The sequence below is a fragment of the Melospiza melodia genome, chromosome 2 (genome assembly GCF_035770615.1).
Source record: "Melospiza melodia melodia isolate bMelMel2 chromosome 2, bMelMel2.pri, whole genome shotgun sequence".
NCBI lineage: Eukaryota > Metazoa > Chordata > Aves > Passeriformes > Passerellidae > Melospiza > Melospiza melodia.
The window spans coordinates 57814761-57840692 of record NC_086195.1 but is presented as its reverse complement, the minus strand read 5'-3'; the positions used below and the strand labels follow the sequence as shown (position 1 = coordinate 57840692).

Sequence of the window (25932 nt, the reverse complement as noted above, 5' to 3'; positions counted from 1 at the left end):
TGTGTGCAACCATGTAACTAGTAATTTTTTATACTCATCCCCAAGGCATTCTGACATGTAGTCTCTGAGAGTAATCACGGTGCACAGCCCTGTTTTGGAAGACTCTTCTACAGATGAACTGTGGCACAGTCTGTTTTTAAACATGATACTACTCCATTTCTACCCCTTCAATTTCATAATCAAAACAAGTCTTAAAAAAAACCAAACAAACAAACCAACATTTTTAAAATTTAAATTAAAGGGTGCAAGAAAAAATTTGTAAGGCAGGATATTTTAGGGTAGGTAATGGGTAGGGTAGGTCCCACAAATACATAAGGAGCAATCCCTCCTGAATCAGTGGGCTCTGTTTTCTGTCAGAATCTTGTTGAAGTTCCTCCACCAGTGGAGAGGAGAGCTGAGTCTTCCCTGGTGAGTGAATGAGCTGATTATATTGCAGGACAATTTCTACTTGATCTTATTCCAAGTGTGCAAAGCCATAAGTGATTGTATTTGGAAAACAGCTGTCAAAGAGACCAGGCCTGGGAGTTCTGCATTAAGAAACCAAGTATTTGTGCAGAGAGAAGTTGCACAAGCACCAGCTTCTATCCTGCTTGAATCTGCTTCGTACCACAAAGTGGGGCTGTGAGAGCCATGAGACAATTTCCCCTCTTGTTCAGAAAGGCTCAACATCAGCTGGCAGCCCCCAGACAAAGGGAGAAAGGAAGGACAAATGAAGGACACCAGAGAAAGGACGTGGCATGGATCGGTGTTCAGACCTGTGCCAGCATAAAGCCCTCTGCTACAGAGGTGTGAAATTGAAATGGGAATCCAAGCCCTTGCAGCTGGTGACTTCACTGCAGTGGCCAAATTAATTTAGCTGTGCAGGCATGTGACTTGGGAGCTGTAACTAACAGCACTTCATGGGACAGTCTTCAACATCAGCATTATGAGATGCCTTAGCACAGCTTCCCAGCGGGTTTCTATCACTGTAACAGAGGGATGCTGGCCTCACCCACTAACAATTTCAGTTAATTTAAGCCTATTTTCCTTATCATCTCAAGAACAATTCCTGTGACTGTCTGTCTGTAACTATTCTGAGGCTGCTCCTGTGGTTTTCTGGAGGCTGCACCTCAGCAGATGTTTCACGGAGAGGCCACCTGCAGATGCTGCAGCGGCTTTACCACCCTCAGCCTGTGGCTGGGTAACACCAGTTGCAAGGCCGGCAGATGGCAACCTTTGTGCTCATTTGCCCTCTGTACAACACTTTCATCTTAGTGACCAAAACACCAGTTGCATCAGTCAGTTTGGTGCAGAACTTGTGTCAGTCCTGTCCAGAAGATATTTTGTCCTCTCTGTCTGATGTTTCTGTCCCAGATGTCAACCAGATGTAGAACAAGAAATGGGTCTATGTGAGAGCCTTCCTCTCACCAGGAGGCTCTGTAAACTGCACAAGCAGAGGTGCTAAGGTCAAGGTCAGCTTGAGCATAGGCCACTAATAACATCCAGGCATCAGAACTTCCCTGAATCTCAACTATAGCCTGAACTTTTGGGGCTGCAATCCTATCAGTACCTAGGAAGCTTAGCCTTGTTCAAAACATTTAATGTTATGGTTTGTAATATTTATTTTTAAAGCTTGAGTGTCATATTGCATCACCTGTTTCTAGGCAACATTCTTGAGGACTCCACAGAAAAAATATATATTTAAAAAGTGAAGATTCAAATGAGTCCAGCCAACCCATTTATCAAAAGCTGCTTTCTATTTTAGGAGCTTGATCAACTAACCAGGCACTGCTCTTTTTATCATGGGTCGCTGCATTTGCAAGCCTCCCGGTACTGACTCCCTTTCCTGCTCACATACAGGGGGCTGAAGTGCAGTTCCCCTGTTTACACTGCTAGTTGTTATTTCTCCAGCTGCTGGCTGGGTTATGACCCCAGTCCCATTACTAATAATAGCCTCTTTTTCCCCTCAGGAAAGTGAGGACCCAGCAGGGTTCAAGAAACCTGGCCCTTCTTAGAGCATCAACAATGTCTGGCTTCACAGGATTCAGGCTCTGGTGCTCTCCACTCTAATAATCCCCTACTGGCATCAGCAGGGGAGCCTACACCTGCTTATCTGGCTCCCAGCTTCCCAGCACTGTGCAGAGCAGACAATGCCAGTTTTCCCAAGCTCTCACCTCCTTTCACCTTCCTTGGGAGTTGTTTCTCCCACACTCTCTGCAGGATTGCCTTGGAGTCTACTTAAAGAAAAGTTCTTAGTTGGTCCTCTGGCTGTCTCCTTCTTGCTGCTATCTTATTTCTCCTCATTTTGAAGGACTGAGAAGGAATACTAGTTTATGGAGTAGTCAACATTCCCATTAATTATTTAGCAGCTGAAATAGTGTATTTGTATGCACACCTCTTGACACATTTGATATATTTACATCTGATGCCTAAAGCAGAGTATAAAAACACTCGCAGGGCTGTCATCCTTAAACAGATACATAATTTCCCTTTGTGGACCTAGCATCAACTTTCAGCTCCTTATTGAAAGCCCTCTAAGGGATACAGGTTTTGTACCTTGCATTCCACTTTTCTCAAACTGCTCAATTCAGTTCAGTGGGCTACAAAACTAATTTCCATAAGTCTCCAGTGAGCTGCACTTTTCAGGGGTGTGTGTCATTTTGATCTCAGATTTCCCACATAGAGGTGTCCCGGGGGAGTTTGCTCCATCCTTTTGTGATTACTTCCAGTCCAGCCAAGAAGGTCTCCTAAAGCCTTGATTTGAAGACTAAGCCAGAGAAAACAGCTACATTCTTGACCAAATTATCCAGGGTTAAGTAAGATAATTAGTAAAAATTTCAAGTAATTGCAATTATTTGAGGTCTGCATTTAGCAAGATTTAATTCCTAATCATTGGTTATCCTTCTGCTTTCCTCTGCTGGATTAAAAGGCAATTCATTTGCAGATGTCAGTATTCTGTGTATGCATGAGAAAATAATTAACAATGTGTGGCTGTGCCATACACATAGTTAATTCCCCACCTCCCTTTCAGTAGGATCATATCCAGCTATCACATCCTTTGCAATCTTTTTGAAAAGCCTGGTGTGTACAGCATAAATCACATTATTGACACTATATGACTTTCCAACTTTCATTTGGCAGCTGGCAGGCTTTCTCCTTGCTGCAATATCACACCAAAAGCCTATTTCCAGGGGCTATATACAGTACAGTGACCTTTAAGTCTCTTACTGAATAGCTCTCTTCAAGTATATTGTTCTGAATCTTATGAATGTTTTACATCTTTATTTTTTTTCTTCTTGCTGTAAAACCTTACACTGGCCCTTCAAAATATGTGTTCACTCTACTAGGAGTCCCCTGTTCGCATGTATAAATTATTTACTTTCTAAGCGATTAAAATATTTCCAGCAGTCATTTCAAGTTTATTCCCTACCTTGGACAAAGGCACTATCAAACATCAGCCTTGAGAATAATCCCCATGGCTGCATGTTTTCTTGTGTGCTAGATCCTCCCTACACCTGCCTTACCACCCATCATCTTCACTGATCTGCCTCCCTTTGACTCACTTAAAGCAGGTTTTGTAGCATGCTACTTGTTCAATCAGGTTGGGAAAGCAAAAGAAAGTCCTCACAGAAGTTCTTCAGCACATCTATGATTGGACAGGATAGACAGCAAAGCTGATGTGGACATCTGTTCATTTCCTCTGCAGTCATGTACTGAGCGTATTTTCCTTGGCATCATTAGACTTGTGCAGATGAGTGATGTTTTGCCTCTGTGTGGTTTCAAATTATTACCAAACCAAGAAAATTGAGGAAGTTTAAATTTTTTAATTGATTTACCCCAAATCAAATGCTTGGCTTCTGCACTGTAGTGTCACTTCTTTTTAAAATCTTTGTAATGAAACTAGATGAAACACTGAAATGAAAACCTCATTTTTATTTACAGTGTGTTTAAAATGTCATCATGAAACAAGGTAATTTTTAATGACATTTTTCCCTTGTCATGATAAATAAACCGGCAGGCTTGACACCAATTTAAGTGGAAAATGTTAACCACCTCTATTCCACAGAACTCCAGTTTTGTGATTCTTGTGAGAGGTACAGTCACCTTACCTCCCAGTGAATGTAGGATGTGATGTTTTGGGAAAGGCTGAGAATTTTTGCCCTCGTGTAAATATGAGCACAGACATTCAGCATTCTCCCCTACCTCCAGGGCAAATCATTTGCCACAAAACACAAACTGAATGCATATTAGCAAAACCACTACTAATGTTTATCAGTGCATTTGAAAATTAAAAAAAAAAAAAAGATGGAAAGAAAGGAAAGGTTTTTTTCTATGAAACATTAATTTAAAGGAAAGTAGAAGGTGCACCTTCACCTCCAGACAATATAACTGAGATCAAATCCAGTGTGTTATCACAGACATGTAACAGCATCCCTATCAATAAGCAAAATCTTGGAAAACAAAATAGTATTAAGGTGTTGGATATTTTTAGGTGTTACCCATCAACTACAATTAACTGGTTTTACACTGAGGGTGCTCAGCACACTGAAGCCAGTGTGAATCAGCTAAAGACCAGGTGTTGCCAGCAAAACTGTGCCAGTTTACGTCAGCTCAATAGAATGGTGTCATTTAGACCATGAAGGGAGAGCAAAGGACATGACCCTGCCTTTACCCTTGTCTCTATAGGTATTTTTGTACCTTTTCTCTTCTTTTTTTTCCACTGCTTGTGCATATTCATAGGAAATAGATATGACTCTAATTTTAGCACAACAGTAAACAACCCGGTCTCTTTAAAAACTATAAATTAACAAACAGTCATGCCCATGTGATGTTTGAGGAAAGAATATACTGACATACATGAGGACCTGAAAGAGAAAGTGGTTGGAAAGTGGAGAAAAATTGGATTTCACTGAGAAACTCCCAGAAAGCCATAAAAACAAGGAAAGGGGAAAGACAAGGCAGAAATAATGAGATTTAACATAATAATTCTTAAACACCAGAGCTGTTATTGAGACTGATGGAGAAACATACTTTTTTATCCAGACAGTGTCCATTTGGTGGGAGGAAAGAAAAAGCTGAGGTCGGCGAACACGGGAGAGCTGGGATGAAACACGGGAGAGTGAAGGAAAGAGTTAAGGTTGGAGTCACCCTCTCTGAAGTGCTCTGTGATGCTGTGCAGTGTTTCAGCCCCCAGAGCCTTCCTCCTCCTCCCTCCCTCGCTGTGTCAGAGTGGGGAGGAGGCGGGTTCTGCTGAGCTGTTAAATCCTGAGTGAAGTTTCCCCCATTTCCAGTGGCCACCGTTGTCTGAGGCTGCTTCGGAGCAGGGCTGGGGTTGCCCTGACATTCCTGGGACCGCGGCCAGCCAAGAAGAAAAAAAAAGACGAGTGTTTTACAATTTGCTTTTGTCAAAGCGTGGAGAAAGTGGAAAGGGAAGCGTCCGCTGTTGTTTTTTTTCAGCATCACATTCCTGTGTTTTCCTTCAGCCTGGAAAATACATTAGTGCTGGTGCTTTCCTCTCTGGAAACAAAGGAGCTGAAAGGGACTGAGGAAGCAAGGAGTGGGAAGGAGGTTTGGGAAGTTTAAAAGAGAGGGACTCGGAGCAACCAGAAGTTCACTTTTCTTAAATGAAATCGCTGCCTGTGTGGGTAACCGGTACAGCAAAAATCCAGACCTGCAGGTAAATGGAGAAGCAGAGATCACAAAGGAAATTTCCGCTAACCTCATCCCGCCTGTCAAGAAGGTGAAGAAGAAAGTTAAAAGACACACAACAGGCTCTGCGACCTGTTGGGCTGCGCAAAGATAAATCACTGAACAACAGTAAAGCTGTATGGCACTGGTCTCCTTTTAAAGGAAAAAGACGTGAGAACTCGTCTCTGGCAGGGGAACTTCCCTGAGAGTGTAAGTTTCAAGTCAAATTCTTGTCTTTCTGCTCTCTGTCCGGGACCCTTCCTCTGTGTGTCTTTGCATGTGTGTACAGTGAGAGTGTGAGAGAAACAGGGAGTGAGAGAGAGAGAAGGATGCAGATCCCGGTGTCGTTTTAGATAGACAGTATCGTGTTACAGAAGGATGATCTCATTTTTTCCTAAAGAGATCCATTCTGTGTTTTTCCCAAAAATAACTGTAAAACTTACAAAGCCACTAGGGCAGGACTGAGGTTTAATTAAGCACTTAAAAATCACACTAAATAACCAGCCTGTGCTTTGCAGTTTTAATCACTTGTGCAAGACATCATCATACTGTTAACATCTAATTTTTCTCCTTCTCCCCCCCCCCCCCCCCCCCCCCAACACAGATTGCACAATGAACTCGAGGCCAGCTCTCAGCTTAGCCCTGCTGTGGGCAGCATGGTTAGTGTGTGGCTCTGAGAGGACAGAGAGGCTAGTGGAAAGGGGGAGCCATGGGGTTCGGAAAGTGCCCCTGGCTTACAGGGCTTCAAGCAGCCTTCTGAGAAGGTCTGGAGCATCCCTGAAGAATTCAAGCCCAAGTCCTCGACACCCTGTTACCAAGAGGGATTCCTCAGCACCTCCACAGCCACCCACCAATCTCCTGCAAGGGGAAGCACGCTCCCAGGCCAGGGGCACAGGGACCAGAGTGAGATTGGTACAGAAACTCACAGCTGCAGCCAAATACCCCAAGTCTGAGATGATTAAGGATGAAGGGATATCCTCTACCACCCAGTCACGAGGGGTACGTTTCCCCTCAGGGTCAAGTTCTCCAAATGTCCTGGCCAGCTTTGCAGGGAAAAATCGGGTGTGGGTCATTTCTGCCCCCCATGCCTCTGAGGGCTACTACCGGCTCATGATGAGCCTGCTGAAAAATGATGTTTACTGTGAATTGGCTGAGAGGCACATCCAGCAGATTGTGTTATTCCATGAAGAAGGGGAAGAAGGGGGAAAAGTTAGAAGGATAACCAATGAAGGAAAAATTCTGGAACAGCCACTGGATCCTGCCCTCATCCCTAAGCTCATGAGCTTTCTGAAACTGGAGAAAGGGAAATTTGGCATGGTACTGTTGAAGAAAACCCTGCAAACGGAGGAAAGGTATCCTTATCCAGTCAGGCTAGAGGCCATGTACGAAGTAATTGATCAGAACCCCATCAGAAAAATTGAGAAGATGAGGCAGAAGGGTTTCATCCAGACATGCAAAGCAGCTGGGGTGGAGGGGCAAGTGGTTGAGGAAGGCAATAATGGGGGCACCGTGCAGCCTACCCCTGGCAGTGAACATGTCCAGGTGTCAGCAAAGAAGGAGGATCCGAGGAAGACCAATAATCAGCCAACAAGGACCAAAACAGTGAGGAAACCAATGACAACCACAGTGGCCACTCCTCTGCCCACAGTAAAGACCACTACCCTCCCTCCCACCACCACAACTACTCGTGCTACCACCCACGCAGTGACAACAGCCAGCCGGTCTACAACAACAACTACACCCCTCCCCAGCACACAGAGGACCTGGACCACGAAGTCACATTCCACCACAGAGTACCACAGGCTGCCAGTAGCCCCTGATGCCACCACGCCACGAGTCACAGCCTCTGAGCACTTCTACTCTCCTTTGTGGAGAACAAACCGCAGGGACCGGCAGCGTGGCCCCCAAGAGAAACCACCGGCAGCCACACGGAAGCCAAACAAGGCTGCCCGCTACGACAGCTTCACGGAACCCCCAACACCTCCCTCAGTGCACTACACAAAGGCAAGTGTGGGTAGATTTAAAGATAATAGAACTGATAGAAAGGACTTTAACCACAGGGACCTGAATGTCACACCTGGGCAACATAAACCAACTAAGACTAAACCACCAAAAAAGATGACTCAAGAAAAGATACTCAGTAACGAGTATGAAGATAAATATGACCAGAGCAAGCCTGCTAGTTCCCATTTAGAGGAACAGTTTGCAGCAGGAAATATTCCCCAAAAGAAAGGAAAAGAATCGAAGAAGCATGACCGAATGGATAAACCTGAGAAGAAGAAGAAGAAGGACAGACCTGACAAACAGCAGAAGAGTGAGAAGCAGTCCAAGAAGGTCAAAGCTGAAAAAAAGAGCAAGCAGGACAAAGACCGCAGTAAGAAGAAGAAAGGAAGCAGGACTGAGAATGAGGATTTCCCCAAGTCCAACAAGAAGACTTTCCTACGGCCTCCCAGGAAATCAGCAACTAACCTCCTGGAATATTTTGAAGGCAAGAGGAGACTCATTGTAAGTAATTAATTAATCTGAATTTTATTACCTAAATAAAGTCTTATCTCCCTCGTAGTAGGAGTATGTGGAACTATAAGCTTAAAGTGGGCTTCCAGTACTCTTTTCTGGTGCTTTTGTCTTTAGAGGTAAAATTTGTAGACCTAAATTATTGTTTTCAAAAGCCTTCTATTGGAAATCTTACATGCAGTATAAGAATCAGTCACCCAGACATTAGGATAAAATCTGTTCCCAGCCACTTCCATGAGCCACCGTACAGCCATCAGATTATCTTGCTTCCAGTGGATATGTAGGTGTCAGGATCTGTATCATTAAGATCAATAAAATGAGGTTCCAGTGTGGATTACATCCATTCATCACCTTGGGGTGCTTGCCAAAGTTACCACATTTCAGTGCTCTGCATGTCCTGCCAGCTGGCACACCTGCTTTGTCTTGGTGCTGGTGTCCCAAAGCTGGAAGCAAGCCAGTTGGCTTGGCAATACTAGTGCCCATCTGACTGAGGATATGCACAAAGGCGTGTGATCAGGTGCCCTGAGGGATGGGGAATTTGGGATTACGATCTGATGGGAATTTGGCATTCAGATCTCCAAGACATCTTCAGAGATCCTGTGCAAACTTTATTTTGGTTGGGGTTTTTCTCTTGCTGTTTGTATTAAACTGTAACATTCCAGTAAGTTTTCAAGCCTGAGAACTTCAGCATGGTCTGGAGTTACTCGTCCCCAGGTTTCATAGCACTGTATGTTTTTCCAACTACTTATAAAAACCACTTCACCTGGGACAGGAAACGGTTTTAGTTGTAGTACAAATGTTTTTTCTGGCAGATGACACATATCCTGAAGGGTACACTTTGGAAAACATTTCTTTAAAAATATTATTGTGGGAGCTGGTTTCTTGCAATTATCCTGCTGCAAGCTGGTCTGTTTCACAGTTATTGTCCAATAGACATTGTCACAAATGCCTTTGACTTTCATGCTCCATATTCCAGTACAAATAGTTAAGGTGCCAAGCTAAGATGCCAAGTTAATATTTCAACCGTTGGAATGTAATGATTCATTCTGTTGATGATTCATGGGCCTGAAAACAAGGCAACTTTCTTCTCCACATCCCCATTCTTCAAGGTGTAGGGAATGTGCAGAGCTAGCATAGAAGTTGAAAAAAGCCATATGTTTGAAAAAATTCAACTTGACTGAATTTTGCAAATAATGCCTATTAGTTACTTGTTTACTAATATTTAGCCAAAACGAAAGCTCAGAGAGAGAAACTATAGAAGTTTCTCTCTGTAGAAGTTGGGATCCTTGAAATTTGATCTCAATGTTGTGGTTTCCAAGAATATAGGTAGCATCAGGACAAATATACACAAAGTTGAAAATAAAAGAGCCAAAAGTATATCTCACAGATGTCAGACCACCACAGTCCTGGCAACTTAAAGGATTGTCTGAAATGTGAACCTTCTGATACTGGGCCACCTCACAGCTGGATATCTGAGAAAAGAGTTGCACAATCTCAGGTTATCAGGCCAGAACTCACCGAAGACAAATGATTATGCCATGCCGCACCTTACTTTTCCTGAATCTAATTACATCCTCAACCTGCCTACTCTGAAGCTCCCTGAAGAATAGGTTTGGTTTGGTTATTAGTAAAAACAATGGCTAAACTCTATTTTCTCATTGCCATGTGGAAAACAAAGAATTTCTCAAGTTTCTTTGAATCCCCACACATGCCTATTTGCATTCCTTCCAATCAAACTCTTCAGTTCCCTTAGGGGAACAATCCTTACAATTAACTCTGTCATTCATGAGTCCTTAAACTCCCTCTCTAGAAAATTAGCCCACATTTCTGTAGAAGCAGCTCTACCCAAGTTGATCCCCATTGCTTTGCTGTACTTTTCTCTTTCAGACTGGCTTCCGAGGACATTGTTTCAGTGCTGTTCCAAACATCTTTTAAGAAGGACATGGGGTTTTAAGCTCTACGTCATTAACAATTTCAGATTTCTGTGTGAATTTCAAACATCTGGGACTTTGAAATCTATTCTGGGTTAAGTTCAATTAATGACAAATATAGGTCCCAAGTGCAGAAATTGAAAAAACTGTACGGGTTTTTAGTCCAACAGCCTCACCTCTCTATGGTGGAGGTTTTGTTGCAGTCTTACAAATGTTTAGAAATTTTGGCCTTGTGAGTTTGGGTTTTTTGTTTATTTCTCTGTGTTGACGAAATGCAAGCTGACAGTTTTTTTGTAACACTCCATATATACCCACATGCACATAAACACATATGCACACCCACCCACACACATGCACGCATGCAAATGAGGAATGGGAAGATAACCAGAGGACTGGAGCACCTCTCCTTCGGAAACAGGGTGAAAGAGTGGGGGTTGTTCACCCTGGAGAAGAAAAAGCTCCAGGGAGACCTTATAGGAGCCTTACAGTACCTAAAGAGAGCTTATAAAAAAGATGGAGAGTGAGAGTTGGGGATGTTCTATCCCAGTAAGTGTCCAAGGCCAGGCTGGATGGGGCTTTGAGCAACCTGGTCTAGAAGAAGGTGTCCCTGCCCATGGCAGAAGGGTTGGAACAAGATGATCTTGAAGGTCCCTTCTCACCCAAACCATCCTGTGATTCTGTTGATAGAGACAGTGAACAAACAGCCTGGGTTAAAACAGACCTGGCACAAAACTTTGGTTGGAAATCTGCTTTGTTCTACAAGGTTTGATGAAGCAGATCAGATTCAGGCTTGACTCTGCATTCCAGCTTATGACCTCCAAAAGAAGGAGGAGACAATATAAACCAATGGTCTGTTTTTCATCTCAGTCCTCAAACCCTTCTCATAATCCTTTTTTTTTATTTGAAGCTTTTTTGTATGAATTTTAAAAGCAATGTTTTACATACTGTAACCCTGAAACAAAATCCCCTTTCTATCTATCACTCTCATTCACCTTCATGTCCCAAAGCTGTAGTCATGCCAGGGGTCTTTGCATAAATGAGAGGCAGATTTTATAAGCCTAGAAATGTTTTTACATTGAACTGGATTTGTAATGAGTGTACAGTAAAAATTAGCCTTCAGGCCCAACAAACTTCAGAAGGCAGCCAGAAAATTATTACTCCTGTTACAGGTTAAAGCATAAATTTGTATTTGAAGGATTTTGGTGATTATTTGTGACCTTAAATCATAAAACTTGAGTCTATATTCCAGCTCCCTTTGTATTTGGGGGATCAGTGGCAGGTGTTTGATTGCAGTTCACTGCTGCCAGTTAGAATCATTACAGTGCTAGAGTTGCATTATTCCTAGCAATCTTCTGCTGGAAACTACTGCGTAGGATGACTGAATGTTGTTATGCGCACCCCTTCCCTGGAATATTTTCATCTCCGTCACTGATAAGGATCTGAGTTGTATGCTCTAAATTTTTTTAAAATTAAATCTTTGCAATCCTTAAAGGCTTTGAAGTAAGCACTGTAGAATGTAGAGCTTTTTATACTTCTGTTGTTGTAATTGTTCATCTTCCTTTTTGCCCACAGCTGTGCCTTTGTGCAAGTGTAAGTCCCATAAGACATCAAAGTAGCTTAGAACAAAGAAAAGCAAAATCAGTTATTTTCAAATGAAGTCACAGGGGCCTTAGCAAGAACTCAAGGTCATGCTAGATGGCCATCAATTACATGAGTACTCATGTAGCCCTAATTGTACTCACCCCTTGGCAGTCAAAACAGGCACGGGAGCCCTGCCTGGACTGGGGGATGAGGGCAGAGCAGCTGCTGTGAGTGGGTCAGAGCACCACTGAAGGCTGTGAGGGAGACCTGGTGGGCCTAACAGAGCAAGGGATAAAAGGAGAGTATGTGGCTTTTTGTAAAATATCATGATATTTCTTCTACCAGCATTGTGGTAGAAGCAGCAGAGGAGCTCGTGCAATTGCAACCAGCTGTACCTGCTTCCAAAAGTTTTCCTGCAGCTGACTGAATGGCTTTGGGTCAGGCCTGGGCATGAGGGTACACTCCAAACAGAAATAAATAACAGCTTTATGGGAAAGAAAGCCCACCTTGCAGACTGCCACTGGTTCTCCTTCAGCTAAATAATCACCTGCTTCATTCCTTATACTAAACAAACTGTTTTGTCTCTGCCACCAACCAGCTGATCACAACCCCCAAGGCGGACAACACCATGTACGTCCAGCAGCGAGATGAGTATCTGGAGAGCTTCTGCAAGATGGCAACCAGGAAGATCTCAGTCATCACGATTTTCGGCACCATGAACAACAGCAGCATGAAAATTGACCACTTCCAGCTAGGTTTTTTCCTTTTAATACTTTCCTTCCATCTCATGGGCACAATACAGACAGCAATGGGAAAAATCACCCCAGCTTTTGACCCCCAGCGTCAAAATCTAGATTATGCAGGACCTGAAAAGTAGTTCATCTAGATATATTTAGTGCCACCTTCTTCACACACATTCAGATTTTCCATGTAGACAGGTGACACTGGGCATCCATCTCTCTTAGGTAGCTTTGAAACAACTGCTGTCAGTGTTCATGTCCTGGGGAAGTACCCATCAAACCAGTGAAAACCTGTCCTTTTGTAACAACAGTGGCTGGACAAAGACTTCAGGTTGCAGTCCAGCAAAGCACTTAAGCTTAGGTATCTCTTGAATCATTGAATCATCTCATTTCTTTCTGAATCTAAAGGTTAACACCACTGTGAGTGCTTTGCTGGATGAAGCCAAAGAAATACAAATATTCAACAATTCTATACTCCAAATAGAATAAAAGCTTCTAATTTTGCTTACAAGTCCACCACATCTTTCCCCTCAAAGTTCATCTGGTTTTACCAAACTTTGGGAAAAATGTGTGATGGAACAGAAAGCTCGGGACTTGACCAGCTGCAGGGTGTTTCAGGTCTGGCACAGAAATGGCCAGAAGATCACAGATTTATGTCTGGCTTCCAGCTGTGCCTCTGCTACTCTCAGAGGGAAAGGATCTAGCCTTGTGTCTCTGAGTGACACTGAGTCACAAATCCTGCCAGACTGTCCATTTGTGCACCTCCTTGACAAATCTGGAGCAGTACAGGATTTGCCACATCAGGCCAAGGTTACTCAAGGTCACGTTTTGTGTACCTAGATCCATCTGCCTGTCAGTGGACTGTTTAGGATTATAGTTAGCTCTAGTCTGGCTAATATTCAGACATTCACTCTGACACAGACTATATTCTTTCAGCCTTGACCTACATCCAAACTTTCCCCAAACCACATAAGAGTATATAACAGCTGAGTTCTCATATGAGGAATTGTTGAAGAAAAACAGGAGCTTTAGAAGGGTATAGGTTAAACCTTACATGAAGTTCATCTTACAATTTTGTCCAAAACACCAAATCCTGAGCTTTATAGCAATAAATGCAATACGAATAAATAATACAAATATCTTTCTGTTCTACCTCCCTTTCTCCTCTACCCTTCCTGTTTGTATGGCCTCTTCAAGGCTCATTCTCTGTGAGCATCAGAGGCAGCAAAAGCTCCTAAGAAACATTTTGTACACAGTATGTTTCTGTAGTGAGAAGCTTGAGCACCCAGCATGATGAGGTCTACTAGGAGTGCTGCGTCTTGGGACTGAAATACAAAAGACAATAACAGAAAAGTCAACAGAAAAGATTTTTCACTTGAAATTTCAAACACATTTAGAAGTGGTCAATGAAAGACCTCAGTGACACTGGTTGAGATTAGCTCACACTGATACCAGGGAATATTTCCCACTTTCCCACTGGAATGACACAAAAGCTGAGTGTCACTGCAGAGGTCCTCTCTTCAGACCAAGGTAGCAAATGTGGTTTCTTTTCCCCGTGAGAAACAGGGCTTTAATCAACTAAACATCGGCCCCTGGCTACCCGTCCTACAATCAAAGCAAGCATCTAATCTATCAGGCCACTGCACTGCTAAAACCACCTGCTTTGTAACCTCATTGGAATCATTTCTAGAGATAAATCATCTTCCCAGCCTGTCTAGCTGCCAAAGATGTATGGAGAAATGTTTATCCATTCTTTCAGAGAAAAAGCAAAGAGAGTAAGGACTTTGCAGGTAGTAGCACAGTCTCAGCTCTGGTGGATCTTCATGCAAATCCCAGAAGTCCTCTATGAGGAGGGTGTCAGGGACAAGCAGTGACTTGGAAGGAAAGAAGCAACTAGATTAACTTCCTTTTTCTCCACAGAAATAGTTTCCAAGTTGGAAAGGCAGGTCAGCCTTTGTGGTATTATTTTTTCCTTGATACAGAATTTTGTGTATCACTCTGTAATTTAATATTCTTCCTCTCATTGTATGTTTTGAAAGAAAATCTCCTAAAAAGAAAATTCTAAAGAGCTAATAAACTTCATATTGATACCTAGAGTTTAAAGCAGAAAGGTGCCATAGGTCAGTTGGTCTAAGTTACTCCTGTACCTTAGCTGTTTTCCATCACATTTCACAATAACAACTTTTGCATTTTTCCATCTCCATCTAGGCCAATGAGATAGTCTTTGCTTTTAAACATGAACTTTTAGTCTAAGTTTTAATGGTCATACTTGCCACTAGTAATACATAAATCTCACTCATCAAGCACATTTAGATATATTTATGAAGTGGATAACCAATTAGCACATCTTGCAATACATCCAATCAAAAGCTAATAGCATTGCTTGTTAAGTCTTCATAAAACTGTGAACTGAGGTACATATAACAATGAAAACTCATATAAATTAGATATATAGCATGATAACTATAACCAAATTTTAATATTTTCTGGCTTGGCTTTCTTTTTTTTTTTTTTTTTTTGTAAGCAGTGGGCTCAAGATGTGAAATCTAAAGATCAGATTCTAATTCAGACATTTTCCCAAAATTTTAATTCAGAAGTTTCATTCAGTCTATACACTACACAGGATGGATCTACTGCAAAATTTGAATCAGATCAGTATGCTCCTTTAAAGCCCTGTATGTTTAGAAAACAATTTTAAATGCTTTGCTGTATAATGACTAAAATCTTTCGTGTTCTTGTGGATCAATTAATCACATCTCTATTTGCTGACAAATAATTATGGACCAAGGGACTGAAAAGTTGTAACTCTGTATTCCATCTCTTGATGACCTGCCGTGTCTCTGACTTCAGGCAGGTTGCTTAAGCCATGGCTGAGATTTCTAAGTGAGGAGATGAATATAATATTCATAGTGGTGTCACAGGGCATAGGCAGGTTAGCAAGCTCTTGGTGCCCAGGTAACATTTCACTTGGTGTGTGGTTTAGCCTGTCCTTAGATTTCCAGGCTTACAATTATGGAGGCTTGTTTCAGCACTGCTGCAGTTGTATGGAGCTGTGCTGAGGACACGGAGACTTTCAGGAGCTGACTGCAATGCACCCTGGTTGCACAGGATGTAAGGAACCTCAGTAGCTCCACAGGCTTGTCTTCAAATCTCTGTCTTCAGAAGTCTTTTTCTCATTGTTTCAGAATGTTTTCTTAGAGTGGACCACTGAGTAGGTGCAAGTCATTGCCAAAACTAACTTTTTGCCTGTCAGGCTGCTAGAATCAGCAAGCAGAAGGAGGAAGAGTGCCAAAGTGGGGTATCTAAAGAGGTGTGCTGCCAGCACTGCAGCATTCAAGACATGTGTAACAGTTTCTGGTTTCTTATAGTCACTGCATGTAAATTTTTAAGATTGGTAAGGTTAACTCTACTTTCCTGGCCTACCTCAAGCTGTTCTAGCTATATTTTACTGACCCAAATGACCTATGCTGTTTCATTTGCACATGGTGCACATAGTCAAAATTTCTATTTTCAATTACAGAAGTGGCTACATTTCAGGAGCTCGTAAAATGATTAGTACATGCATATACATGTATGAGCATATTGAAAAAATCTCAAAGATCTTTCCAGGAAAAAGCAAGATTTCTCAAAAGAATGTACAAATGATAAATACTGAAGTGCATGAGTCCTAGGATCATCTGATTTTCAAAGACTATTGGGATGGAAAACTAGACAGTTAAAAGTCATATGAATGAAAAGTTCACACATATGGTTTATAATACATTGAATATGCAGCAGGAAGAGATCTTCTGAGAAATGAATTTTCCCTTTTCTTATAAGGCAAAATTAAAGGCAGAGTGCTGTGTGATTCCATGACTATTTTTATTTCTCCTTTGCCTCACATTAAGATAATGAAAAGCCCATGAAAGTGATAGAAGATGAAGATCTTGTGGACCAGCAGCTCATCAGTGAGTTGAGGAAAGAGTATGGGATGACCTACAATGATTTCTTCATGGTGTTGACAGACACTGACATGAAGGTCAAGGTGAGGGTTTCAACTCTTTGAACTCAGCTCTTTTGAAAGAAAATGCATTGGAAACATATGAAAAAAATTGAAAAATTTAGGAAATTACACTTCACTTGCCTGTGAGGCACATCAGATACTGATGCAGGATCTGGTTTTTGCTCAAGGACAAGCAAAAGAACAAACAGCGAAATTTTCAGAACTTAGGTAGCTATCTTCATTTTCTGCACTTAGGGGATCTCAGGAATTGTGTGTTTCTGGTGGAATGATGAGGAACAGAACCTCCTCACACCTGACAGGCTTTTAATGTAGTACCTGGCATTCTAAAACACACAGTTTGGCTGCTCAACAGGATGACAGCACATTACATAAAGACAATCCTCTACTTGAATGGCCTTACAAAAGGATATAACAACTGCAAGGTCCTGGCTTTATCACTTTGGGCAAATACTGAAAATATAACACTTCCAAAGGGCAGTCTGACTGCAAAAACAATTATATTTCCTAGTTTCTGATCTGTTTTAGGCCCTGTTGCCTGTGTGCAAATTAGAATACTTGGATCTCCAAATGTCCTACAGTGCTGTGATACATGCAGAAAGACTGTTAATAGGAGCATCTTTCCACCCACCTGTCTTGGTTTTTTTTCTTAACAGCAATACTATGAAGTACCCATAGCAATGAAGTCTGTGTTTGATTTGATTGACACCTTCCAATCACGAATTAAAGACATGGAAAGACAGAAAAAAGAGGGCATTGTCTGCAAAGAAGATAAGAAACAATCCCTTGAGAGCTTCTTATCCAGGTATTGGCTTCTGTTCTTATCTACTGCTAGTTCCACTAATTATCTACTAATTATTATTACCAGAAAAATACTCATGAAACTATTTCTGGAATTTTAAAATATAGATTTCACAATATTTACAATGTTAAACAAATACGGAGATGCAGCCAGAGCTGAATGTAGTCTTGTGTAGAAGGCTGAAAGACAGGAAGCATGCTTCCTGACAAACTACATCTTCCTTGGACACTGATTTTCAGGGCCTCAGTTTCCCCATCATGACATAGAGTTAATAAAACTGATTTGTATTAGAAGAACAAATAAGGATTAATTCACAGATGTTAGCTCCGTGTTTTGAATGTAGGAAGCACAGTGTTTATGTGTTTTGATCATCAACCATCCCAATCTCGTTAATTCCATTCTAATCCCTCCCATGTAGTTCAAATCAGTAATTAATTCTCTATAACTTATTTCTTATCCTGCTTGAGATAACAGTTTGTCTTTGCCAGTATTAGTCATGCATATTATTAAAGGTCTTGCAGATGTTTTTTGCAAAATGTCAGAGACCTTCTACAGAAAGACAATTTTGTTTCTGCAATCTCTACATGCATCTCTACCCTGAGACCTAAATTCCAGGCAATAAATGTATCTGGACTGTGGGCATTCAGACCCATAGAAGAGCTGTGCAGTTACAGCCCACAGGATAGTTGACATGAAATTAGGGCTACCCATCATTCTAGACCTTACCTGTTACAACTGCATCCTCGTCACCTACTATGAGAATGCATGGCAATACACTTAATTTAAAAATAAGCTTTAAAAATAAGCTTTAAAATTAGTGAGGCAGCATGATAGACTATGACAAGGAGGAAAGGAGCAACAAGTAAATGAATAAGTTGTTGGTTCATAAACATTTTAAAATTCAATGGCCATTTCAACAGAAAGAGAACTTTTAACAAGATCCACCCCACCCACTTCACCACCTCCTGTTTAGGTCCCAGTGATTCATCCTTGAGACCACCAAGAAGAACCACAGTTTGGAAACAGCTGATCAGCACAAGAAAGATCTAGTATACTGGAAAGGGACAGGCCCCAAATCCTTCTTTGCTTGGAAACAGCTCTAGTAATAAACACACATTAAAAAACTGGGCACGAAAAAGGCAGAATGTTGCATCTATAAACAGAACTGCTGCTGCACAGAATGCATTTGTTGTCTGTGAAACAAGCATCAGGCTTTAAATATTGGGTGGACTTCTCTAGCTACATTAACTGGTCAGATTCCCAGTAAAATTAATTCCAGCTCTGTCCCGTATCATGTTCCCAGTTGAACAAGAGCCCTGGCATCATCTCCCTGGTGTTACTCCTTCCAGAGCTTGTTCTTACAAACCTGCCTGGTGTGAAAGGAGACCACGAGAGCCAGAACCAGCTTGAGTAATGCTTAAAAGCCATGTAGAAGGAGGAAAACCTTAAGTTTGGGGGCAAGTCTCCCTCTTAGATCTAGACAATGGCTGTGCTGCTCTCCAGGCTCACACATGAGAACAGGATGCAAAAAGGTGGAGGAGGAAGAAAGGATCCACAAAGGGATGGGTCTGGCAGATTTGTCAGGAGTATTGGTCCATGACTTCTGATGTCAGAAATAAAGCAGAAATCTGTACATTAGTGTTGATGAACTAACAGCTGTGAAGGACCAACTGAATTCATATCTAAGATGTAGTCCCAGATGAGCACACCAAGTGCTCCTGGGGTAGGGGAATAAACAGCTTGAATGGCTTTCAACACTTTTCAGCTCCGTGTAACTGTGTAACTCCAAATGAGATATTAAAAAAAAAAAAAACAAAAACACAGAACCAAAAAGAAATATAGAAGTATCTTAAAGTGACTTGCAGGTTTTCCCTAGGCAAAATATGATCCAATGGCCACATTCTCACTCATTGTTCATAGGTAACCAGGGGCTTTTCTATACAAAATAGCACAAATATTATTTTGTTCGCAATTTGCAGAACAATGACACAAAATTTCCCTCCTTTTCTTCATATCACATATGTGATCCTTAATGACTCTCATTCCTATTCACTTAACTGCACATACACATTCATGTTTCTTTGCTGTTCCTCCTGAGAAAGATGAAAATTGAGGTTTGCTTTTCAAGGATTTACTTTTATAGTTGTAAAAAAACATCAGTATGCCCTGCTCTTCTAACAACTTCTTCTCTGACTTTGAGCAAGTCCCACCTTATCTTCAGCTTCTCTTAAGTGAAGCAGAATTGACTCTTTGCATTAGCCTTCATTTTGAGATCTTCACATGGTACAGCAGAAAAGCAGGCTATTATTATAACAGAGTAACATCTGCATCCATTTAAAAGATCATTTCCTGCTGTAAAAATATCTCTGCAGCTTTGCAAATTCCTATAAATCTGATTTATTTAGGTTAAGCGAAGAAGTACTTATATTTAAAAAACAAAAACAAGTTGTTGAGAGAGTATTAAAAACCTCTAGAGGTTAGAATTTTTAAAAATTTTAAGTGTCCCTATGGCACTGCCTTTCCTTGACAGGAAAGAAAGGAGATCCTTATGCAAAATCTTGGGTAGATGGTGCAGTCCCTATTAAAGCAGGATTCCAAGATCTATCTTACTTACTGCTCCATGCATGCCCTATACAGCCATGGGCTGACACAACCACACATTTACAAACAAGTTTAGATTTAGAGCCATGTTGAAGGTATTTTGAGCAAATGTGGTGCAGGAAAGAAAAAAGAGGTCAGTGATTATTTACACAGAAGTATGAGTTATGTCTGAAATGAAGATCCACCCTAATTCTCAGACAGCTCTTGGACTGCAAAATAACTGTGCAGTTCCAGCAGTGGTGAATGATGTAAAAGCTAAATGTCTAGTGAGGAATTCCACAGGAATCCTTCTCTCTTGAATATACACTTCTCAGCACTGCTGGAACTATGAAGGGCTTTGAGCAAAGATCATAAACTTTGCAGTGCTTGTTTGGTGAAGCAGCAGCACTGCAGGTGTTTCTTTGAAAGTTTTGGACGGGTAAAGTTCAAAACAAGCTGTAAAATTCAAACAAAACTTTATCCTCTCCAAGTGATGGACAGAGCTGGGAAGATTTCCCATCCAGCTGTTACTTAGAAGTTGTAAGAGATTTGACATACATCAGCCTACAGAAAACAGAAACACTGAGAGGACTTGAGTCACATGTCATGACCATGCCTGGCCACACTCTCTTTTCAGGTTCCGATGGAGAAGGCGCCTGGTGGTGATCTCTGCTCCCAGTGATGAAGACTGGGCTTATTCCCAGCAGCTTGCTGCTCTCAGTGGACAAGCCTGCAATTTTGGTGAGTCAGAAGGAATTATATTCTTGCTCCCCCAAACCGCATCCTTCCTTGGTGATGTCACCACGGTTCCTTTGCTCAAGTTTGAACCTGAACAGTCTGAAGTCTGACAACTGAAAACCTTCCTCCAGATCCAAATGGAAGGTTATGTTAAGCAGGTAGTACAGCACACTAGTGGCTAAGACAGCTAAACAAAGGATTCCCTGGAATCATTTTTGAAACATTAAACTCATGTACCAGAAAATACTAGCACTCCAAACCTTCTCTTCTGGCTTGTACTTCAGGAGACTAATAGTTGTTTTGGTACTGCACAACTTGACAAGGAAAATGCTTTGGTAAGGGCAGATCCTTTAAAATCCAACTGCAAACTAGGCCAGGCATCAGGGAAATGCATGGACACCAAGGTTTTTTTCTTTTCCTTACTGCTTCATTGCCAAAATCTGTAAGAATATTAACAGAATCCTTTTCAATCCAATAAAGGCCCTCCCAGACCCATAACTAGGTACTTAAGGTCCACCTACATAGTCAGTGGAGAGAGAAGGGCTCCTCCAGGAGACAACTAAGGGGAAAACCCAGAGGTACTCGTCTGTCTTCATGCCACAAAGTGCAGAGAGAATTACTCCTTAAGTCCCTAGCAATGCACACATCATACAGGGTCTGGACTCAAGTCCTTCAACAGAACAAAACAGGTCCCTTTGAACAGCTGCTATTTCAATGCATTTCAATTGCGCCAGAAGGGAGATCTGCACAGTATGATTGTTAACTCATAATCACCTGGCTTACGTTCAGAGCATCAGCATCACCTCATTCGGAAAGTACCGACGTAAACTGCAACATGGGCCACTGCAAAATGCTTTCTGAAGAATAAAATGTAGTCAAAACATTTGAGTATCCCCACCCTTTGGTAGCTTGAACATAATCCAGTGAGCTTCTAAAGCACTTATCAACTAAGCACTTTTAACTGAGTGGTATGTTTCCAAGCATCTTACCTCCAAGTAATAAAAGCAGTTACATCAAAGATTTTTTAGATTGTACTGACTCATGTTACATGAACAGTTCCTGCTGTCCCTAAGGTCTTTCTTCAAAGCAGAGGTAACAGAGTCCAAGCCTCTGTGCAGAACAAATGGAAGAAGTATCTGTCATAAGCTATTCCCTGTAGTCATTCAGAGTTTAACTGGCATAGATTATGTTGCTTCTAAATAATTTTTTGCTGTGTGTATGATAAGTAAAAGCTTTACTAGTCAAGAAAACAGTGTAGGAAGATCCTGGAGTTGAAGAATGGCCTCTGCAATTTACTGGTGATTCTGATGCTTGTATCCATATGCTACAGAATCACATCACCATGCTGCTGTCCTTGGAACAGCTGTATGCAACTGATAGCACATTTACTCAACACATCAGCTTATCCTTATGTTTGAGACAGATTACTTGACTGGCAGGGACTCCATAGAAATCAGTAATTCTCCTGGAGGGCTGGCTGAGACTGGGCCCTAATATAGCAAGAACAGACCTGGCTGATTAAACTGAAATCTGCCCAAAGATCTGGTCTGAACCAAAACCTTTATTTCCTCCACAGGTCTGCGCCACATAACAATCCTCAAATTGCTGGGAGTTGGAGAAGACATTGGAGGTGTCTTAGAGTTGTATCCAATTAATGGTAAGTGACTGTTTACAGTTTCTTCAGTACTACCTATGAAGGGCATTTTACAGTGCTGAGTACTTCTTTGCTGTAATTCTTTTAGAGGAATGAGTATGATTGTTTTCCTGTTTTGTTTCTTTTAAGAAATAAGATGACACAAAAACAAAAAGCTTTCTTGGCATTTCTGGGGTAAATATTTTATAGGTTCTTCAGGAAAGAAAAGCATAAATATCTGAGGTTCACCTCACATTTTGATTTCCTGCGAAATGAAATCCTGAATTTCCCAGGATGCTCTTCTGCCAGCCTTGCTGTCAAAGACAGGAATGTCTGTGCCTGTTTACATGCTCAAGAGTTTGCAGGGCTAATAGAACACACACTCAGCAGATTCTCCTCTATGGATCCCTCATTTATATTCATAGAATGGCTTGGAGGGGACAGGACCTCTTAAAGATAATCTAGTTCCAAGCCCCTACCATGGGCTGAGACATCTTTCACTTCATCAGGTTCCTCAAAACCCCATCCAACCTATCCTTGAACACTTCCAGAGACAGAACATCCACATGGGCAACCTGCTCCTGGGTCATACCACCTGTATCCTAAAAAACCTCTTCCTTATATCTAATCTGAATTTACCCTGTTTCTGTGTAAAATTAATAGCCCTTGTTCATTCTCTGGGCCCTGGTAAAAAGTCTTTCTCCATCTTTCTTATAAGCTCTCTTTAGTACTCCACTTGCATCCCAGCATACTCTTCCAGGTAGATCCTTAAGAGAATCCTTAATCATTGTCAAATGCTGTGGGTTCCTCTGCTACCTAATCCAAACAACTGCCTCCATCAGTGGAGGAACAAAGAGAAAGCAGCTTATTTATTCTGTGCATTAAAGCATTCTAGTCCTTCTACAGCACAGGAATATTAAATCTATGTATGAGGAAAAAATAAACAGAGAAGGCTGATGTCAGACTTCTTCCATCAACACTCTGCAGCCTCCACTGATTTTTCACTGGAGGCTTCATGACCTTGTTCATAGCTCCTATTTGTTAAGATCAACATATCTTTGTCTAACCTCTCCTTGAATTGATGTTGACTTCTAGCATGTGTTCTACAGGGAGAGCTTCTAGAGAGGCACCTTTTATTTGGCCCCTATACCTTTGTTTGATTCCTCTTATTTCTTGTGTGGGAAAAAAGGTGAACTTTTAATCCCTATGCATCCCTGCAGTAACACTGACATTCACTCCTACCTTGCCTCTGCTTCAACGATGCTATCATTGGACCTTTGGAAGCCTTCTGAAAATTCACATAGCCTTTATCAGCCAGGCCACTCTTAACCACCTGCTTGCTGACCTCTTTCAGAGAACTTCAAGTCTGTAAGGCAAGGTGCCACAGTGTTAAGAGTCCTGCTGCCAAGCCAACTATGTACATATGTGCCCGCTGATCTTATTTTACTTACTGTCTTACAGTTTCTACTCATTTACCCAACACAGACTTCACACTTAAAAGCCTGGAGTTCACCAGATTTACCCTAGAACATATACATTAAAGAGGAAATGACATCTACCACATTCCATACTGCACATATCATGACATTTCAAGAGTGAGGCTCTATATCCTGCAATTCTTCTATCACACTTCAATTATTTTAATTTCTTTCATTGTTACTGTTTTCCACATATGTCTTCTGCAATACATAAACTGGTGACCCAAGCTGAAAAACATCAAAGAAATTAATGGATTTTGGGTGACAAAAAGATGTATTACACTACAGTAGCTTCAAGCTAGAGAATAAGGAAAAGTTAGTTTACTCAAATTTAAAAAGCTGTTAAAAATACATCCTTAGTTCAAAGGAATTTCATTTCAGATACAGGAAATGGATGTGAACTTGCAAATGACAAGAATCTTATATTGCCAACTCTTGGGCTGTATCTTATCTCCCATTGCTAATTTTTTTACCTAGAAATCACCATCATCTCCTGAACAAAACATTAATGCTGATTTTATGTGATCACTTTCTAGGAAGCTCAACTGTAGACCGAGAAGACATCCCGGCTAACTTAGTGAAAGACATTCGGAATTATTTCCAAATTAGCCCCGAATATTTCTCCATGCTTCTAGTGGGGAAAGATGGCAATGTCAAATCCTGGTATCCTTCTCCCATGTGGTCTATGGCAATTGTGTATGACCTGATTGATTCCATGCAGCTCCGGCGCCAGGAAATGACAATCCAGCAGTCACTGGGCATGCAGTGCCCCGATGATGAGTATGGTGGCTATGGCTACCACAGCTACCACCAGGGCTACCAGGAAGGCTACCAAGATGACTACCGTCACCACCATGGATATCCATACTGAACAGAGTGACTTAGCCTCTGGCTGCCCCCATGTCTGTCTTCCAATAGCTATCCAAGCAATAGGTGGCCAGTTGCAGAAAATCTTCCCAGGCCACCTAGATATCCACGCCTCGTTCCTCTGCTGTTCAATCAAGGGACTTTGGTTACTTGCCTTCTCAAAAAATGCAGAAGCCTTTACAGTGAAGCAATTCAAACCAGTAGCATTGAAGCTTTAAACAATAAAGACTCCTTTATACTTTTAAACCTTTATAAACAAAGGCCATCAAGCAGGTGCTGTTTGTATTAAAACCAAACAAAAGAATCCCACAGCCCCAGCCCATGGGCACTACAATTGTCCAACAATGTGCTTTTTACTACTTTTTCTAAGGAAGAAAAAAAAATATTGGAAAGTGAGATTTCATTATGCTTTTGAAGAAAAACAGAAAACCACATTTTGGTTCTCTCCCAGAAAAGAAAAATTTAAGAAAGAACATGGGGCATGCTCTTTAATAATAACAACAACAGTAATAAAATCTTTTTGAAACACCATGTTTAAAAAGACAACATCCCTTCTACAGTGCATTACCATTGTAATTAGCTGACTTTATGAATGAAAATAAGACTTATGGCTATGGCAGAACCTGTTCCAATACAATACAATATAAAGTTCTTAACTACAAAGCTTACTGCATGGCTATTTATTCTTTCAGTTGGGGTCCCTGTTCTTTTAGGTCCTGCCCACCTCACTGATAAATCCAAGTTAATGAGAGCTAAGTGGACATACCAACCAGAGTTAGCACTGTCTGAAATACAGAAATCTGAAATGCATTATTTTCATCAGAAAAAGAAATCTCATTCAAGTATATTTTTCATGAGGTGTAACTAGCTCTCTATAATAATGCTTTTAATTAAACTCTTACTCCAAATTTCAAATTTTCTTTTACCTTTTCTGCTCATACCCTTGCCTACAAAAGTGATCTGGATTAAATGTTTACAAAAGTATTTGAGATTAAATTAATCTGCTAAACCATCTCTATTTCTGCCACACTTTCAGAAATGGGTTTTTTTTCTCCCTTCTCATTGATGTCCTTGGGCATTGGAACTGTAGCACCACTCTACCCTACTGAAACCAGTGTCAGGAACTGCTTGCATAGCTATGGTTTCAACCATGCATAGTCATTGTTTCTAGTCATTTGGGTTAGATTTCTAAATATTAAAGATGCAGCAGAAAGATTATGGAATATCTTTAAGTGAAGATATCATGTCAGCTTTTATAATGGAATATTGGTCACTTCTGAGGTTGAAGGTGTGCCCGACCAATCATATTTCTTTTTATAATCCATGATGTGGGTGCACATCACATACAGATGCACACAACAGGGCAGTTGTACTAGGTATTGCTATCACAGAAGTAGCACA

At 41.3% G+C, this 25932-nt stretch overlaps 1 protein-coding gene across 1 annotated transcript; it reads left to right on the top strand.

Moving 5' to 3' along the window:
* Nucleotides 1-5208: 5208 nt before the first annotated feature.
* On the top strand, nucleotides 5209-25194 carry CCDC80 (coiled-coil domain containing 80). The gene is made up of 8 exons (XM_063148298.1): nucleotides 5209-5877; nucleotides 6272-8172; nucleotides 12292-12448; nucleotides 16321-16457; nucleotides 17090-17238; nucleotides 20453-20556; nucleotides 22130-22210; nucleotides 24201-25194. Exons 2-8 carry the CDS (start codon nucleotides 6280-6282, stop codon nucleotides 24533-24535), a joined length of 2856 nt encoding a protein of 951 aa, XP_063004368.1. The 5' UTR covers nucleotides 5209-5877; nucleotides 6272-6279; the 3' UTR covers nucleotides 24536-25194.
* The last annotated feature ends 738 nt before the right edge of the window (nucleotides 25195-25932 follow it).

Bases quoted from the DNA above. Each gene is read 5' to 3' on its own strand.
- CCDC80 (XM_063148298.1), top strand. From the start codon at position 6,280: ATGAACTCGAGGCCAGCTCTCAGCTTAGCCCTGCTGTGGGCAGCATGG. The intron at 16,458-17,089 runs GTGAGGGTTTCA...TTTTCTTAACAG, and splicing joins ACACTGACATGAAGGTCAAG to CAATACTATGAAGTACCCAT. The intron at 20,557-22,129 runs GTGAGTCAGAAG...TTTCCTCCACAG, and splicing joins TGGACAAGCCTGCAATTTTG to GTCTGCGCCACATAACAATC.